Genomic DNA, 19,370 nt, shown 5'->3' on the forward strand with positions numbered 1-19,370 from the left:
AAAGACTTGAGGCTGTAATTGGTGCCAAAGGTGCTTCAACAAAGTATTGAGCAAAGGCTGTGAATACATATGTATGTGTGTTTTTTTATAAATTTGCAAAGATTTCAAACAAACTACTTTCACCCTGTCATTATGGGGTATTGTTTGTAGAATTTTTAGGAAAATAATGAATTTAATCCATTTTGGAATAAGGCTGTAACATAACAAAATGTGGAAAAAGTGAAGCGCTGTGAATACTTTCCGGATGCACTGTACATTTTATCAATTTTGGAATTGAAATAAAAATTTCACTATGACAATTTTGGGCAACACTTTTTTTAAATGAGTCTGTAGATTACTTGATTGGTTGAAACTCTTCCCACATGAAGTGCAGTGGTATGGCTTCTCTCCAGTATGCAATCTCTCATGTGTTTTCAGGCTTGATAATGTAATTAAACTCTTTCCACAAAAAGAACACACATAAGGCTTCTCATTTGCATGAGTTGTTTGGTGTAACTTCAGCTGTGATGCTCCTGTAAATGTCTTGCCACACTGATCACAGTTAAATGGCTTTAATCCAGAATGATAGTGTAGATGAATTGTGAGATGGCTTGTTTGTGTGAAACTCTTTCCACACTGAGAGCAGGTGAACGGCTTCTCTCCAGTGTGTATTCTTACATGAGTCTTAAGATCTCCTTTTTGTGCAAAACTCTTAGCACAGTGAGAGCAGGTGAAAGGCTTCTCTCCAGTGTGAATTCTCATGTGACGCTCAAGATCTCCTTTCATACAAAATACTTTCCACAGTGACAGCATGTGAAAGATTTTTTGGCTCTTGTTCTTTGAGAAATTCTTTTCAGTCTTTGAACCAGTAAAAGATTCTTCACCAATGATGAAATTATCAAATTTATGATACTGATGTTGTTTCTCCTCCACATCATTCAGTTCTCAACTTTCCTCTTTAACTTTTATCAAGTCTAAAATAAAAATGTAAAATTTAAAAGTGAAAAAAGAAATACAATTAAACACCAATTTAATGACAATAAGCAGCAAAGGCCAATTATTTATTATGTGATCTCTAATAGGCTGAAGGTTAGTTCTCTCATGTAGATTATGGTATTATTTGTTTGTTCAACCCTTGGATGCTTTTAATGATCAAGTCCCTATTTTGAAGGCTCCGTTTGCGCTCTCTCTCCATTTTTGTTCGTAGATAATTCCACTAGATGGCAGCAACCACAAAAAAAAAAAAAAAAAAAGAGAGAATTTTTTCACTATCATCTTGCAGGGGGCACCCCAACACATCAAGTCTTTTTTGGGAAGCCCCACCCTTCCCCTATGTCTTGTGGAATATCTTGGCCTCTGAATGGACAACAAATGTGATCTTGGTGTCAATTGAAAGCAAAGAACTTCAGCTTTGCAATTATGTATAACAGTCAAGAACATATTCAAACAAGGTGTTGGGCCTCATGTATTCAGTCAGAAGACAAAGGCAGGCCTAACACAGTTGTAAAAACCTAACTCAGGCCCCCACATACCAGGTCATAAATTATACTGATAAGAATCACACCAAAATCAAACAAAGGGAGTCCAAAACAGACTACAAATCCCATGAAGCCTTGCTCACTAAAGGATCGAACTCTCAACTCCTATTGGATGAGGCATACGCCAGAACGCACCTCAACCATGACATCATCAGGAGTAGAAATACCACTGAAATGCTTCCGGGATTTGCTTCCAGCAACTTTGCTCGCCGTGTGTAGACGCAGCTCATCGCTGCTCTCAGGTGCAGCCTCGTGGCACAAGGAAGTAACGTCCAACTTGAAACTGTGGCCATACAATCTCCATCTCGCTGGACGAGTTGAGATTACTCTGTGTTCAACCGAACACTCAGCCGTACCGCGGACAGAGCGAGGAAACGGCTTCCCATCATCACTCGAGCCTCGAGGAACCGAGTCTGAGTTAAAGGACAGATGAACACACATTCTGCATCCTCGTGCGATTCAAGTAAGAGGTTTACGTCTGGACAGAGATAGAATATTATAGTGTGTTATTCTTGTGTATCAAGGTTTTTGCTTGTACAGTTTACGGACTGCCATGTCCGCACATTATTAATACTCAGGGTATTAATTATCACGAATGAGATTTGCTGTATTGTGGTCCAACCACATTGGACTGTTGTGCATTTTCGCCATCGCGGGTGAGACCGGCAAACTAAGTTTATCCATTAAAGAATCAAAGAACGCGGGACGGTTTACAAGCCGTCCACCGCGTCTCTGAGTGATAAACTAACAGCTGCTTTCTCTCCCACGATCGCAAAATCGGCTTTGGGGCCATCAATTTATTCTCTCTCTCTCTCTCTCATACTGCGCACGCGCGATCCCTCACAAACATTCTCGGACACATTTTTGGCTAGTAGATAGCTTCATGATAAAGCTCAGCTTTGTCCCTAAGCTATCGTACAAGCGGATACACGTGGTAACTGGTAGACGCCATTGACTGGTTTCTCTCCGCCCACATTCGCGGTCATATTCCCTGGCCAGAAGTCTCGCGTGACATACTCTCCACGAGAGTCACCTCCGCCATTTTGTGCGCGTCCCTCCTTAAACACACACACACACACACACACACTAGCTCTCACACACACACACACCCTCATGTGTTATTGGATTATTTTGATTTCCATATCTAATCATATCACTGTTTAGTTTGTAGTTGTAAGTCGGAAGTTTATTGACTGCATTGTATTAATTATTAATTGATATTACTGCATAAATAAACTTTGTTATATTACAAAGAGAAGTGTTTTGGTTTGTTTTGCATACACCTGTGTCATGCATTTGATAATTATCTTTGATGATTGTTGAATTTGAATGATCAATAAGCTAGTGTTAATTTTAATTAATGTTTCATCAATGTTAACAATTAATGGTTATCTTTGATAATTGTTGATTTAAAGGATTAGAAAAAGCTAACATTGATTCTCATCAATGTTCTATTGATTTTAATAATTAATAATTGTCTTTGATAATTATTAATTATTGCTAATAACCATACCCGCTCCTAAACGTAATGCACTACATGTACTGGAGCCCCATATGAGGTTTTAATGAGTTAGATTCAATTAATTAATTTAAATATTAATAACTAAAGAAATAATTATTAATTATTTCTGATAGTAACACTGATCTAAACAACCAGTAAAGCCCTACAAAGGAATTGTTTATAATACTTTTTTTTTTTTTTCTGGGCATTTGAAAAATAACAGTTGACTATTTACCCAGACAAGCTGAGAGACAAGTAAAAATACTCATTTTGTAGAAAACAACCTAAAGTTAGAGCTGATATAGAGTTCGTGGCTATTTGGGGCTTACAGAAGCAGTGATTGGAGCAGACTTGATTTCTTTTTTTTTCTTTTTTTTTTTATTGACAATTTCACTTTGAAATTCTTGATTATTTGAACAAAATAATTCAATAACTAATAACTTTAATTTGCATTTATTCTACACTTTTTAACAGTTTATTTGTTTATTCTCTCATTTGAACATGTTGAACATTTAATAAACACAATGAACACTGAATTAACAGTAAAATAACTTTTGAACAAATTATCAAAAAAGAAATCTTGTGTTTGCATGTGTGAATGTTGTCAATGAGAGTTTGTGTGTGTGAGCATGTGTGTGTGTGAAATGAGTGTACTTGTAACACTGAACTTTTCTACCATTTTAAAGTTTCTCGTTAGATTTTATATGACCTGGGTCAAATTGACCTGGAGGTACAAAGTAGGTAGTTTTTTGTAGCTTTGTTTATAAATACATGAAATTTAAAAAAAATTATATTGCCAAGTTCTGATCACCTCTGTGGAGGATGCCATGAAGTTTCAGGCCAAAAACAAAAGTTAAGATGATGTAAATCAGTGTTAATTTCAAACAGGTCAAATTGACCCATGTAATTTTCCTGCTTTTATGATATTCTACTACAGCTGCCAGATCTAGTGAACTGTATTAAGTTTTTTTACCTCAATGTTCCTCAGTTATGAAGAATCAAGAATGGATAATAACCTCTTTGTTCCTCAGTATCTTCACATTTTATTCTGCATGGTTCTGACTCACTCATGTCTTCACTCTCCTATTTAAACTCCTCTTTAACAAACTTCAGTTTTCCAATAGCATGTCAGTATACTTCAGCGGTTACACTTGGAGTTGTTCCTCTTTATATACCACCTTTTTTTCTTTCTTCACTTGTAGGATGATGGAGACAATCACAGCATTTTTTTGGTGAATAGCTGTGGGAGTGGCTTCACTGCTGAGGTGAATCACGATTGCTGTGTGGTAGGAAGGAGCAGATCAGCCCAAAAAGAGAAAAGGAGGACAAATTCCTTAATTTATACAATATCCCATTGTTATATGAAATGCCATTACCCTGTTTACCACGTGTAACTATAGCTAGGCTATAACAGTCTATATGGCATCTAAATACTCTCAACAATTACAGTATATGGATTAAAGTGGGGATTTTTCAACATTCATTATAAAAATAATTTAACACAAGTAAAAGTAGTTCTTTAAACATTTATTGACAATAATTTGCAACAAAAACATAAATCCAGACTTAAACACAAGACAAAATTGAAACACTGAAAATTACAATACAATCAAGTCCCAGAATTTGGCATTCAAAAATAGTTCAGTCTCAAATGACTGTCAAATTTAAAGAGAAAACATGAAAGGTGGTCTGTAGGATGTGAAGGCTTGGCAGACAAATGCAGGCAGTTTTAAATAGGTTTATAGAGATGATTAAAAAGATGATGATGATGATGAAAACAGGGAATAGGTCCTATATAATCCAAATAAGCCTAAAAAAATAAGTCACTAACAGGCCAGTCATATATATATATATATATATATATATATATATATATATATATATATATATATATATAAAGCTGTTTTAAACAATCCAAACAAACATTTCCATTCCAGCATAGTTACTGACAAGATCTGGGGAAACCCAGATTACCATACAACTACTAACATATTTAAAGCATCAACTGTTGAACAAATGAACGTTTCTCAACCAGGACTTTAGATGGACTGGCAAAGCCAGCATGAGCATACAACATTATTTGCTTTTTCACTCTTCTTCTAGTTCACCTTTCTAGACAAATCTGAAATACCACCTGGTTATCGCCCTCTGGAGGCAGGGATAAGTATTATATCCATAAGGGGGGAAAAAAACATTAACAGGCCTGAGAGAGTAAGGTTTTGAAACATATATGTATGTATTATAGGGTTAGTTTGACACAAAAATGATTCATCATTTAAATCACCCACATGGCATTCCAGATGTGTATGACTTTCTTTCATATGCTGAACACAAACTTGATGTTTAAAATAATTATGTAAATGCACCGAATGCTTGAGGTAGTGGGCTATTATCTACTTTGAGTTTTCCATCCCCTATGGCATGCGAACACAGACAAAAGCCCTATTCGGACGATAATTATTTTACATGGGGACGTGAGGTAATTCCAGCTCTTACAGGGGGTAGTCAGTGATTTTATTACTGTCCGAATCCAAAATGTCAGTGTTTTTCTCCCACCTCCCAAGAGAGAATTCCCAGCCGAATTACCTAGTGTTTTTTGACAAACACCAAGGACATGTGCTAATTTAATTACTGTCCGAATCCACATTTCTGAGTTAAAAATCCAAGTCTTTTTGGAAATCCTTTTTGAGCACTGCTAAGTGCCATATGGTTGCGCTGCACGGTAACAGTTCTGGCGGTAATCTACAGTTGTGAACAATGGAAGATTGTGTAACAGAAATGTTTAAAATAATTCACAATAATAAAATGAAGTTGTGTTTTTGGCTGGAAGGTTTAGATGTGAAACTCCCAAACCACCCCCCCCCCCCCCTTTTTTTTTTTTTTTTTGTGATAAAATTTTTTCTTCCCTGAAGTAAGAACAATACAAATATGCATTTCTTTTGGGATTTTATGCTATTTTTTTTATCTTATTTACATGTAAATTTCTAAATTTTACAATTAATTTGCATATAAAAAGCACATTTTGGTGAAAACATTTTTTAATTCAGAAACAACATTTCTATAAGTTGAAACATGAAGAATATGAGAATGTGACATAAATCGGAGGCAGATTGATGCCATCTGGTGAACAAAATACAAATAACATTACTTGAAAACCATGTCATGCCAGTAACAGCCAGTAGATGGCTGTAGCCACCTACTGTGTAGTCTGATGGCTTTTTGTTACCTAATTTTATATTTTATCACAAGACTTGCATTTGGATATATATTGAAACATTATCAAACTATTATTTGTCAAAGTTTAGCATTTAAAAAAAAAATGATTTTACAGTTTTTGTAAAACAGAGTTTTTGCAGTTTGTCATTATGCTCATCATCAAACCTGACCATGGTGTTACAAAGAGAAGACACAGAATAAGCATTTTTCTACCAATAATTTATTTCAAACATAAGAATGTAATAACTTAGTAAATGTATAATAATGTCAAGAAAATTAAAAAAAAAAAATCAAGAAACCGAAATGAACGGCAAAATTCTGAAAACAGAATTATCAGAGTGTGATAATACATATTTTTGGTTCAGGGCACTTTCAAGCATGACTCACATGATTGTACAGAGAGAATACAGTTTTCCACTGCATGCAGACCGGATGTTTCTGCATCCGCTCTGCAAGAGGGGAGACACTGGTATGTAGATGGCTCATGCTATCAACCAAATGACAGTGTGTACTGGTGTGGTTATGCAATTACAGAGCTACCCATTCAAATTATTGATGCATACTCGTTACCATACAAATCAGCACAAGCTGCTGAACTAGTAGCGTTAACAAGAGCCTGTCAGTTGGCAAAAGGCCAATGCATAAATATATATACAGATTCAAAGTATGCATATGGGGTAGTGCACGATTTTGCAAAATTATGGGAAGAAATTATAAAACTTCAGATGAAAACCCAGTATCACATCACAATGTGGTAGCTGATTCGATTAAAACAGCACAGCTGACTTCCAAATTAGCAGTAATCAAAGTGGCAAGCCATGCCACTGGTGACTCAGAAGAAGCAGAGAGCAACAGGCTTGCAGATGAAGTAGCAAAGTGGGCAGCAAAAGTAGTAATTCATAGCCCACACATAGGGGAATGAGATACCAAAGTGGGCATCATACCAATGATGCGTTCCACTTTGACTAGTGAGCTAAACATCAAAATTTTGCAAGCAAACCCAACAACAACACGATTTAGAGCATTGGGCAGCCAATGAGGTATCAGATAATAGGGGACTGCTAAAAAGATAAACAAAAACGATTAGCACTACCAACATCAGCAATAGTGCTGTTGTGCAGACATTATCATGGCATATCACATATTTCAAAAGAAAAATTGATACAGATGATCAATGAATTGTATTGCATTGCAAATGTGAGAAAAACAGTCTCTTTAATTCTAGATGCGTGCTTAGTGTGCACAAAATAGCAGCAACAATCCAAAAACACACAAATCATTACCTTATCCAGAGGTTCCATTCCAACATCTGCAAATTGATTTCACACACATGCCAGTGTATGGCAATTTTTAACTACTCCTGGTGATTATAGACCGATTTTCAAAATGCCCAGAAGTCTTCCCATGCAGCAAAGAAAATGCACAAACCGTGGTAAAAGTTTTGACGAGGAGATAATTTCATGTTTTGGAATTCCATCGGTCACCGAAAGTGACAATGGAACACTGTTTGCTTAAAAAAAAAAAAAATCAAAATCACACAACTCCTAGTTAAGGAGCAAAACATTAATTGCCATTTCAACATACCCTACCATCCACAATCAGCAGAGGTGGTAGAACGTACAACCAGTACAATAAAAGATAGGTTGACTAAGGCATGCCTGGAAACAGTCCGAAAATGGGTAGATATACTACCAGCAGTCTTAAGAGATAAGAATGACTCCATCAGCAACAACAAGACTGTCTCCATTTGAAATACTAATGGGTAAACCTTTCCTGACCCCTTGGGTCAGGCTGATTACGTGGATTCCCTTGTCAAAACATTGAATACCATAAATGGTGAAGTTTCCTTTTCTCTCCCTATGCCCACAGAAAAGCCCACTCACCCATTTGTTCCAAATCAGCAGGTCCTAGTGAAGTTTCTGAAACCAACGAAGCTCAGTGAGCCCAAGTATTTGGGTCCAACAACGGTTCTGGCGGTAACCAGGACGGGGGTACTACAGATCTGCAACCACAGTGGATACACGCAAGCCACGTGAAGCCTACACCTGGGGAGAGCCAGACTATTTAGAAAGTGAATGGTGAAAGTACTGGGAGGAGCTGAACACGTAGTGCCAGTGCCTAACTGGGAACTTGAGAATTATAAGGGACGAAGAATGAAGTTCATTATATCGTTCTGTCTTATGACAGTAGTCGATACTCATATATCTAGCGGTAATGAGACGAGGATAGATAATGGTGATGCACCACATACCTATGCTACCAATTTGTGGTGGAAACTAGCTAACTTTACGGCCAAAAACACGGGAAAGAAAGGTAGTTATGTATGCATGCGTATGCTGCATAGTGCATCTACACCAGCGGTAAAGGTAACCCCATAACACCTACTAAACAAGGAACATGAATGATAGGAGACCAATATTGGCAATATGGTCATAATTTGTACACTGCTTTGCCGGAATTGTGGACAGGTAGATGTGCCATGGTAGAATTAAGTGACCACACCATGGTGGTCTGAGCTATTGAGAAAACAACAAACAGAAGTAGTAGTAGTCTTAGTCAACCCAATACCACACCGAGAGAGCACAGATTATGGACAGGAACAGAGAAATTCTTTGGAGCACTGTTCCCACAACAGTATTGCAGTAATACAGAAAGTTGAAATGACTAGATATGAATTGATATAATTCATAAATTCGACAAAAACAATGATTGATGCAGTATGCCAAGAACTAAAAGGCCTAAGATTTAACAGTGCTACAAAATAGACTGGTCCATGACCAGTTAACAGCAGCCAGTGGAGGAGTATGTGTTATCATGGGAACGAGTTGCTGTACTTTCATTCCAGAAAATGATGAAGATGGACATGCCATAGAAATGGGCCTGAAAGACTTGAGAGCGAGAGAAACTGTAGATGATGTCAACGACTTATTGACATGGTTAAATGGTTGAATGTTTTTTTTTTTTTTTTTTTGAATGCTTTAATACCTATAGGAGTAATTTTACTTGTTATAGCATTACTGATTTGTTGTGTGATTCCATGTGCTAAAGCACTGGTCAATAGGACCATTGATAATGCTTTGAATGCTAATTACGCTCTGATAAACATTGAAGATGCTGATAGAAATGGTTATGGGACACATTGGGAAGAATATGAGAGTAATGAGTAAAAGATAGAATGTAAGGTAAACAAGATCTGATTTTTCAATAGCCATGAGGAACTTGTCTCTTCGAGACGAAAGTGGGCAATGTGAGAAATAGGCCTCAGATGGAACAATGTGACCTTTTCATGCTGATGCTTGCTTATCTGCTTTGTATGTTTTCGGCACTGTCTTGAGCACAAAATGTACTTGATAAGAATGTACTTCTGTAAGTGAGAGGAAAAAACCCCATATATGGAGGACTGAGAAAGTTCGAGGTAAAGGGTATAACCAGCCTTGTGTGACAAGAACCATATAAACTCCTTGCTTGCTTTTAATGAATCAAAGAACTGCTTGTGACATTCTGTGTCTGTGTATTTCTTCCCACCAGTGAATTCATCTCCTGATCGAAGAGTGACTGCGAGGAAGGCAGAATAAAGCATCCAAATCGTATTTAACTAACACAGAGTAAACATTTTGCAATTTCAAACTTTCTATACTAAAAATTAATTTTGGAAAAGTGTGTGTGGTGTGGTTTTATTTGACAAATGTACAAAAAAAAAAAAAAAAAACATTGTATTATTGTCTCACCAGTTAATTCTTGTGTGAGTGGGGATGTTTTAGAGTCTCACCCTGCAATTTCTGTCTGTTTTTTTTTTTTTTTTGCATTGTTGCTGATCTGATTGTATTTGACAGATTAAATTGTTTTTTGCTCTGTTCAATTTTGACCGCGAATACCAATTACGACCACATAGACTTATCGAATCAAGTCCAGTTTTTTCTTTTGTATGTTCAGATGGCAAATGGAGGAAAAGTCTCAGATAAAGGAAACTTTAATTAAATAAAAAAAATGTTTTTTTTAAATGTTTAAATGTAAAAAAATTATTTTGGTCAAAAATGTCCGAATACCACAGGAGGGTTAAGTAGAAGGAAAAAACGAGAACCAGATCACATAAACTTTTGAAATGGGCTAATTATTATGGCAGAAACATTTAATAAAATTGTAATATAACATTTTAATATAGAAACATGTACTATATATGTTTATACATAGGGCTTGTTTGACTACACTTTATATGGGTCGATTAGTCCCAGAAAATTGGCTGGGTCAATGTCTACTTATTTAAAAGTTTTAAATCTGCTTTCTTTATGTCCTAAAACACATGCAGGTCACATATGCATTTTTTTTTTAGATTAAATTGTTTTATTGATTCCTATATTAACACATAAAAGCAAGAACAAATACAAACTGAATCAATACTTAACCCCCTCTATTACTACCCCACCAATCCCACCCAGAAGAACATCCCAGTGGTCCCACATAATTATAGACACACAAAACAAATATTAAAAAATAAAATAATGTAAATAAGTAAATAAAATATAATCATACAGATAACATCTACATCTCTCTCTCCACTGTCCCTCCCAGAGAGCACTCCAAAAATGCCAAATATTTTCCCCACTTTCCCATATACAAGTCCAAATTACCCAATCCTCTAAGTACCCCTTCTTCAAATGCTGCCACCCTCCCCATTTCTGCACACCACTCCGGAAATGATGGCGCTCCATCAGACTTCCAACCCCTTAAAATGACTTGTCTGCCAATCATAACACTTGTCAAAATCCAATTTTTTATAAATTTGTCCCCCAAATTTATGACCGCTCCATTGCCCAAAATACAAAATCTGGGGTAAAGCAAAACTTGAGTGCCCAAAACATTAAACAAATAGCTCTGTACCTTCATCCAAAAATCTTGAATCTTAACACCCCCCCAAAAGGCACGAGTTGTGTCTCCAGCTTCTGACTGACAATGCCAGCAGTTGGGTGTGTGTTTAAGACCAAGCTTATATAATCTAGAGGGGGTCCAATAAAATCAATGTAAAATCTTAAATTGCGTAAGGCGAACCCTTGCATCTCTAGATGCAGACTTGATATTTTTTAGAATCCTAGTCCACACTTCTTCCTCCAATACCAAATTCAAATATTTTTGCCATAATCTCTTGATAGAAGCTAAAGCTCCATCCCCCAGACTCTGAATTAGCAGGGAGTAATACACTGATGATTCATGACCTTTTCCAAAAGCAGTAATCACCTCTCCCAGAGTATCTGCCATTTTGGGGGGGGTGTGTGCTACTCCCAAAAACTGTACAGAGAATGTGGCGCAGCTGTAAATACTTATAAAACTGAGATCTGGGAATCCCAAAATGATGGCCCAAATTCTCAAAAGATCTCAACACTCCACTCTCATACAGATCACCAAGTGTAACAACCCCCCTCACAATCCACTCTGACCAACAGAAAGGGGACTTTTTGATACATAATTTTGGGTTCAGCCATATGCTTGTGGCAACATTTAAATAAATGTCAGAACTAAATACTCTGGCCACTCTTGTCCAAATCATGTGCATATGTGAAATAACAGGATGTGACTTAACATCTCCGGTTAGTTTGATAGAAAGGCTTTGCAATGGTGAAATAGGGGCATGGACTTTCTGTTCAATAAAAAACCAGGGAGGGGCTCTTTCAGGTGGAAGCGACCAATGAGCCAAATGCCTGAGACCGAACACATAATAATAAAACACAACTTTGTGTAAGCCTAGCACACCTTTGTCAATCGGCCTATGTAATTTGTTGAAATGTAGTCTGGGGCGTTTACCATTCCAAATGAAGGACTTCACAATTCTATCAAATTGCTTGAAATGAGAGTGGGGGATATCTATAGGGAGTGACTGTAGCAGGTAGTTGAATTTTGGAATACAGTTCATTTTAAAAACATTAACCTTCCCAATCAAAGATAAATGTAATGAAGCCCACCTGTCCATGTTGCTCAAACTTTTAATTAAAGGGTCAAAATTAACTAACTACATCAGACAAATTTGCTGGGAATAAAATACCCAAATACTTAATGCCCTGTTTGGGACATTGAAAGGCGCCCGGCTGAAAGGCCATTACTGGGCAGTACGCAGTCAGAGCTAAAGCTTCGGATTTAGACCAATTGACTTTGAATCCAGAGAACTTGGAAAAGGAATTAATAATTCTGTGGAGGCAAGGCATAGATCTAGAGGGGTCAGAGACAAATAATAAAATATCATCTGCGTAAAGCAAAAGCTTATGCGCCACACCTCCCGCCAGCACCCCTGAAAATTATCCTCCTTTCTTATCATGGCTGCTAATGGTTCCAGGGCAAGACAGAACAATAATGGGGAAAAGAGGGCAACCCTGCCGGGTGCCCCTATCCAGAGCAAAAAAATCTTTTTTTTCCAAATTTGTTTGTACTGCCGCTACAGGGTGTCTATAAAGTAACTTAATCCAACCAATGAATGTATTCCCGAACCCATACATTTCCAAAATCTTAAAAAGATAATCCCATTCTACCATATCAAATGCCTTTTCGGCGTCAAGTGAGATGAAAGCCACCAGAGACTGATCATTCGCTACTGACTACATGATATTAATGAAACGCCTAATGTTATCAGAAGAGCTGCAGCCCCGAATAAACCCCACTTGATCTATATGTATAAGAGATGTCATAACTTTACTTAATCGGTTAGCCAGAATTTTTGACAAAATTGTTACTTCTAGCTGGATCAGGGAAATTGGACTGTAATTCTTACACTCACTTGTATATTTGTCCTTTTTAAGAATCAGACTGATCCATGCCTGCGTCATAGTTGGAGGAAGTCACAGAGGCTTACCTGTACTCAAGCCAGGACAACATGTGAGGGCTGGACAAAGCCAGGAGAATATGGCACCCAGGGACTGTACTTGAGAAAACTGATGAGCCAAAAAAGTTACATGGTACAAACTCCTAATGGAAACATTGTAAGAAGCAACAGGAGTCATCTACGTGAGATGCTGATTCCAACCCCTGCAACACCAAAGATACAAAAGATGGTTGGTTTCACAGAGCCATCCATTGTTATCAAGGCAAAACAAACTGACTTGCACTTGAAAGCACTGGAACAAATGGACAAGCTAGGCCAATGTGATGATGTTGGTACCTCAAATTTTGCATGTTATAATTCAATTTGTTGTCAGGAATACTTGCATCTAACCTGATTTTCATACAGAAATTTTTCACCACTCAGCTGTCTTTGAAGAGGCACAGAAAAAAAGAGATGTTGAAAAGAAGCTTCTTTTCCCAAAATGTTTGAAAAGCAGACAAAGTGGCAGATAACTGATGTCCACTCAAAAACACTTGACAGGATTATTACAGAGATGATTGCTACAGACAATCAGCATTGCATCATGGTTGAAAATAAAGGCTTCCAGAGACTCATGGCTACTGCAGAACCAAGATATACACTAAAGAGTGAAAAGTTCTAACGCACAGAGGTGTTCCCCGGTATTCATAGTAAGATAGTTGAGAAGGTTAAAGTGCTGCTTCAGCCTGATATGGCAGGTTACAACTTAGCTTTAACCACATACTGCTGGACTGGTGAAAATGAATCCCTAATGACTCTACATGCCATTTCATTGATGATCAGTGGATTCGCAGGCAAGTAATTCTGAACAATGAAAAGCAATGACTGGATCACATACTTGAGAGTACATTTGCGAGATGTTCCTTGGCATGCTGGAACAATGGGAAATTGATGAAGACAGAGTGGTAGTTGTTCTCAGGGATAGTGGTGCTAACATTGTTAAAGGCATGAGAATTGCTGAACTACCTGACATAAGCTGCAGTGCCCAAACATTACAACTTGTTGTAAATGATGGCCTCAGTTCACAAAAAGCTGTCCAAAACATTATCTCAGTGCTGAGGAGCTGTGCTACCCATTTTAATCACTCAGTACTGGCCAAAGAGCTTCAGTCACATGACATCTGTTGCATTTTTTAGTGTGCAGAGTGGACTTAGTTTTGATGCCAATGATGTTAACACTATAAAGCCTGACATATGCAATAATAGTCAGAAAATGCTAATGGACATTAGTCAAGCTGTATTCCCATACATCATTGTTTAATTAAAAAATAATAATATACTGAATTCAGGACTTGTTGACATCAACCTTTTGTCACTCTCCTCTTTAATAAACTCCCATCTTTTTCTCATGTAGAATGTGCTGTCACAAGAGTCATATTTGTTTGAATGAAACTGTCACTTCAAGGATGATGGAAATATTTCCAGCAGAGGATGAGATTTGCCTAAATCAAAAATAAATAACCAAATTTAATTCACCCAAAAATAAAAATTGTCATGATTTACTCACCCATATATTGTTTCAAACCTGTATGACTTTCTTTCTGAGTTTGGTTTCATCTTTGTAAAATAAAGCATTTTTATTAATGTGTTTAAATGTAACTGGAGTTCCTAAAATTGTTTTAAAGGGATAGTTCACCCAAAAATAAATATTCAGTCATTGTTTACTCACCCATGTTGTTTTAACCTCATATGACTTTTAAAAGTCTTGTTACGCATGTCTTGTTCTGAAGGAATACAATATGTTTTGGTGAGAAACAATGCGAAATCTAATGTATTATTGAGTGAAACTCTTGAAAGACCGTTGATCTCTGCACGTTCAGAAGTCTGCACAAGATGCAGATGGGGCATTCAAGTGAAAACTCGTTTTGTTTTGCTTCAACAGGACCACCACAACAGAAAACACAACACAAACCAGAGAACAGAACTTACAAAACATGTCTGAAGAGTTTGTTGTTGCAAATATATGCATTTCTCTGCCCAGCCTTATTCGTTTGAACTGGAGTACTCAAAAGGAGAGAGATACAGGAGACTGAAGGCTGAAACACATACACACCCAGACGCTACAGTCAGACAGAGAGTAAATCAGACTGAAGTGTTTTGGAGGTTTCACTTACTGAAAGTGAACTGGAAGAACAGGAGAGAAAGGCAAATGGCGCCGGTATGAGTCACATCTTCTTTATTCTAAACCAGTGTGAGTGAAAACAGTTGGTAGCCGTGACATTCTCGGCCAATATAATGTTATGAGAAAGATTTTGGACCGGTGCCAGTTCAGAGAGGATGGAGTTACCCACGTGATGGCAAAAACAAAAACCAATCATGTAATGACTTTCCAATAAAGCCAGAGGTGACCTGGAAACAGAAGTGAGCAAGTATTTAATTCGTAAAGCAAGTGACCCTCAATGCAGTGTACAGACTTAAAATGTCTTTATTATATTCCACTCATTATGATACACACCACAATTGTTCAGGTTCACAGTTCCAGAGGTTTCCATTTATCCAAACTCACAAATATCCAGTGTTTTCCTCCTGGTTCACACAATCTCAATGCATATCAAACAGTCACACATTTTGTTCTCCACAACACGCTACGATCAAAAACTGTGCTTCCCTAATCACCAAGGCACCTGACTTCTGTTACCCAGGTGCTCCTTTTATCCTTGGTTACCTTTCTACAATGCCACCCAGTGAACAAAAAAACATTACACCAATAAAGTTCAAACAGTAAAATGGCTCCAACACACCAGACCCTTAATTGTTTATAACAATTACAAATAGCATACACAAAAGGACCCATAATGAATTGTCAATAATGTTAAAGCAGCATTAGCTGTAATCCAATATGTCTCTCATAGTTTAGAGAGCATCTGATTCGTGCCACAATGACCCAGTTGCTCATGAATATGGCGAAGAATGAGATGTGACACGTGCTGGTCCTTAGACAATATGAGAGGATGTTTGATTTCAATAGGCATAGCTGCCTTCCTGAGTCTTCCTCCTACCCACAAGAGCCCATTGTCCAATACAGGGTCCAATCTAAACAGGCTGCTCTCATTCTTGACTCCACATGTACCATGTTTAAATTCCTCAATCTCATCTTGAAACAGTTGTTGTTGACTGAGGTAGACAATGGCCAACTCGGCCTCAGAGAGATCTCCTAACGACAAATTTTGTCCGCCCAAAGTTGCTTTGAACTCCTTCATTTGGTATGTATGATAGATTCAGAGGTTTTGTGATCCATTTCCAAAGACAGTATCTCCTTCCAGTTATGACATAGCGTAATCAACAGCTTCTTCAACTTCAAAATCCAAGCGACTGCAGTTTTTAGTCTTTTCCACTCTGAGAAGTAAATGATAAGCTGATTGGTGGCATTTTGTGTATTCTGCAAGATGACAGCATTTACCTTAAGATCCCTTTTGATCTCTGGGTCATTATCTAGAATGGTCATTTACTTTGTTGGAGCTAAACAACGGTCTCCTGGACTCCAGAGAAAGCTGGGGCCTTCAATCCATCTTGTGTTGTGCAGAAAGGTTTCAATTTGCATCCCACGAGAAGCGTCATCTGCTAGATTTTCTTTTGTGTAAACGTATCTCCACTAATCAAGATGTGTTGCCTCTCTAATATAGGACACCCTGTTTGCAACAAAGGTTTGAAAGTGTTTCTTTTCATTCCTAATGTAGTTTAGCACAGTCATGCAGTCAGTCCAAAAAACGTAATTCTCCAACTGAAGCTTTAGCTCCTTCCTCAGCATTTGATCCACTTTAACAGTGAGAACAGCAGCTGTAAGTTCCAAAAAAGGAATGGTTAACTGCTTAAGACAGGGGTGGGGAACCCTGCTCCTGTAGGACCACTGTCCTGCAGAGTTTAGCTCCAACCATAATCAAACACACCTGCCCTTAATATTTTCAAGTAATCCTGGAGACCTTGATTAGTTTGTTCAGGTTTGTTGAACAAACCCCACCCCTGGCTTAAGAGGTGTTACTCTAGCCCAGGGGTGTCAAACTCAGTTCCTGGAGGGCCACAGCCCTGCAGAGTTTAGTCCCAGCCCTGTTCCAAAATGCCTCCCTGTAATCTTCAAGCACTCCTCAGGACTTCGAAAAGCTGCTTCAGGTGTGTTTAGTTAAGGTTGGAGCTAAACTCTGCTGGACTGTGGCCCTCCAGGAACTGAGTTTGACACACCTGCTCTAGCCTTACCAAGAAAGAATGCCACATGGATCTCATTTGTATTATTCTACATCTTGAGATAGGTAACTGTGCCATATCCACCTTCACAGGCATCTGAAAAATTATGTAAACAGGCATAGGTGAGAAGTCCAAAATCTTTGATTTTAAAACATCGGTCTACCTACAATTCTGACACCCAGTGTGCCCACTGTCTTTGAAGTGCTGGAGGTATATCATCATCCCAGCCTATGTTCCATCTTCACATTTCCTGTAAATGTACTTTAGCAGGCAATGTTAGAGGTGCTAAAAATCCCATAGGATCATAGAACTGGACTTACTACTGACAGAATACCTCTCCTTGTCCATGGCTGATTTTTCAGTTTAATCTTAAATTGAAATGTATCAGCTTCCACACACCACTGTAGACCAGTTTCCAATTAAGATCCTGTTAACTGTGACAGAAGGTGAACCATTTTCATCCTGGAAGTCACAGCCTCCTTCCAGGGGCTCATTAATAATCCACCCCAGTAAGGTTCTAATTGCATATGGTCCATTGCCAAAGCTATTTATTACCTCCCAAGTTCCATTATGCATTGGCTCCAGTCAATAAATCCACATTGGCTTCAATGCATGGAATCTTGATACCATCAAGATATGGCCATTTGGATAATTCCTCGAGTGACAACATCATCTGAGTTGACAGGCATCTTTTCTATGTGTACACAACAGGAAGCGAGAAGAAACAATTGGTGTTGATGCCACTAATTTCCAAACTAGTAATGACACTACAAGACACACAGACTGCTCTTGTCCAGTGGTGTGCAGAAAAATGTTGACTCCTCTACCACTTACGTTCAGCTCCTTCAGTAGATGTTCTGAGCAAAATGTAGCTGAACTCCCAAGGTCCAGAAAAGCATAAGTTTGGATTACTTTGTCCCATTGGGCAGATTTTACTTGGACTGGTACAATTGACATCAAGCACTTTTCTTTATCGGCCCCTGTATGTCCACAAGTTTTTGCAGAAACTAGTTTATTAATTTTCTCTGATTCTGAAACTTGTTGATTGACATTTGGTGTCTTACGATATGTGTGTAAGATAGTTGGATGTGTTTGTTCACAAATAAGTCAGTTATCACGTTCCTTGCTCATATGTCCTGAATTTTGACAACCAAAGCAAGTTCCTTTTCCCTTTAAGAACTCAATATTTTCTTGTTGTGATTTTGTCTTGAAAGCACAACACTTTTCCAAAACATGGTTACTTTGACAGAACAAACAGGTTTTGTTTACATTGGGCTTATGCACAAAATGTTTTCCCTGCTGCAATGTTGAATTAGTTGAAACCAAGGCAGCAACATTTGTGACAAAACAGTTTCCTCTGAATGTCTTCGTAGACAAGAGTTCTTTTTCCAACACTTTGTTGTTTATCTTGAATATATCCAAATGCAGGATCAGATGCCACATTTACCTGCCTCTCAATGAACTCCACAACATGTGAGAACTTGGCTCGAACTTGATTCAATTCCATTAACTCACAAGCCTTTTCTCTCTAACGTTCTCTCAACTTGAAATGTAACTTCATCATAATGGTTCTCAAATGGCTTGGCATATTGAGTTCCTGCATATAGGAAAGATCATTCATGATGTTGCAACAAGCTAGTAAAAACAAAGAATATGCTTGTAAACCTTGCACATCCTCATTCTTTATAGAGGGCCAGCCCAATGCATTCTCCATATTAGCAGTAGCCAATTAATTATCAAAGTGTTCCTTCAGTAAACTTTTGGCTAATGAATAACTTCTTTCTGGAGCTAGGTGCTGGCAGCTTTGTACCAACTCTCTAGGCTGTCCACTGGTGAACTGTTCCAGAAAGTACAATCAATCCCTCTTATTGCTGGTTCTGTCCTCAATACCATGCTGAAATGCTCTGATGAATGGTATATACTGAAGCGGATCACCATTGAAGACTGGAATCTCTCTTGGTGGGAGAATGTGAGGTTGAACTTGTTGTAGAAGATAAGCTGTTAGTTAATTTTGTCTTTTTAGAATTTAATGTGGAGGGTCAGTTTGTTGGTTGAGATGTTATATTGTGACAGCCTTTTTGAAGAATAATGTGAGTCATGCTGTTGATAAACAT

General features: G+C 37.8%; 1 protein-coding gene across 1 annotated transcript in view; it reads right to left on the bottom strand.

Moving 5' to 3' along the window:
• Positions 1-403: 403 nt before the first annotated feature.
• Positions 404-19,370, bottom strand: part of LOC127442175 (gastrula zinc finger protein XlCGF57.1-like) — a 57,614-nt gene continuing 38,647 nt past the window's right edge. Inside the window, exons 4-5 of the mRNA XM_051700017.1 lie at positions 528-755; positions 404-438 (exon numbers count right to left, since the gene is read on the bottom strand). Coding sequence (XP_051555977.1) covers positions 404-438; positions 528-755 — 263 coding nt within the window. The remainder of the gene's footprint in view (positions 439-527; positions 756-19,370) is intronic.

This window comes from Myxocyprinus asiaticus, chromosome 6, assembly GCF_019703515.2.
Source record: "Myxocyprinus asiaticus isolate MX2 ecotype Aquarium Trade chromosome 6, UBuf_Myxa_2, whole genome shotgun sequence".
In the NCBI taxonomy this organism is placed as follows: Eukaryota; Metazoa; Chordata; class Actinopteri; order Cypriniformes; family Catostomidae; genus Myxocyprinus; species Myxocyprinus asiaticus.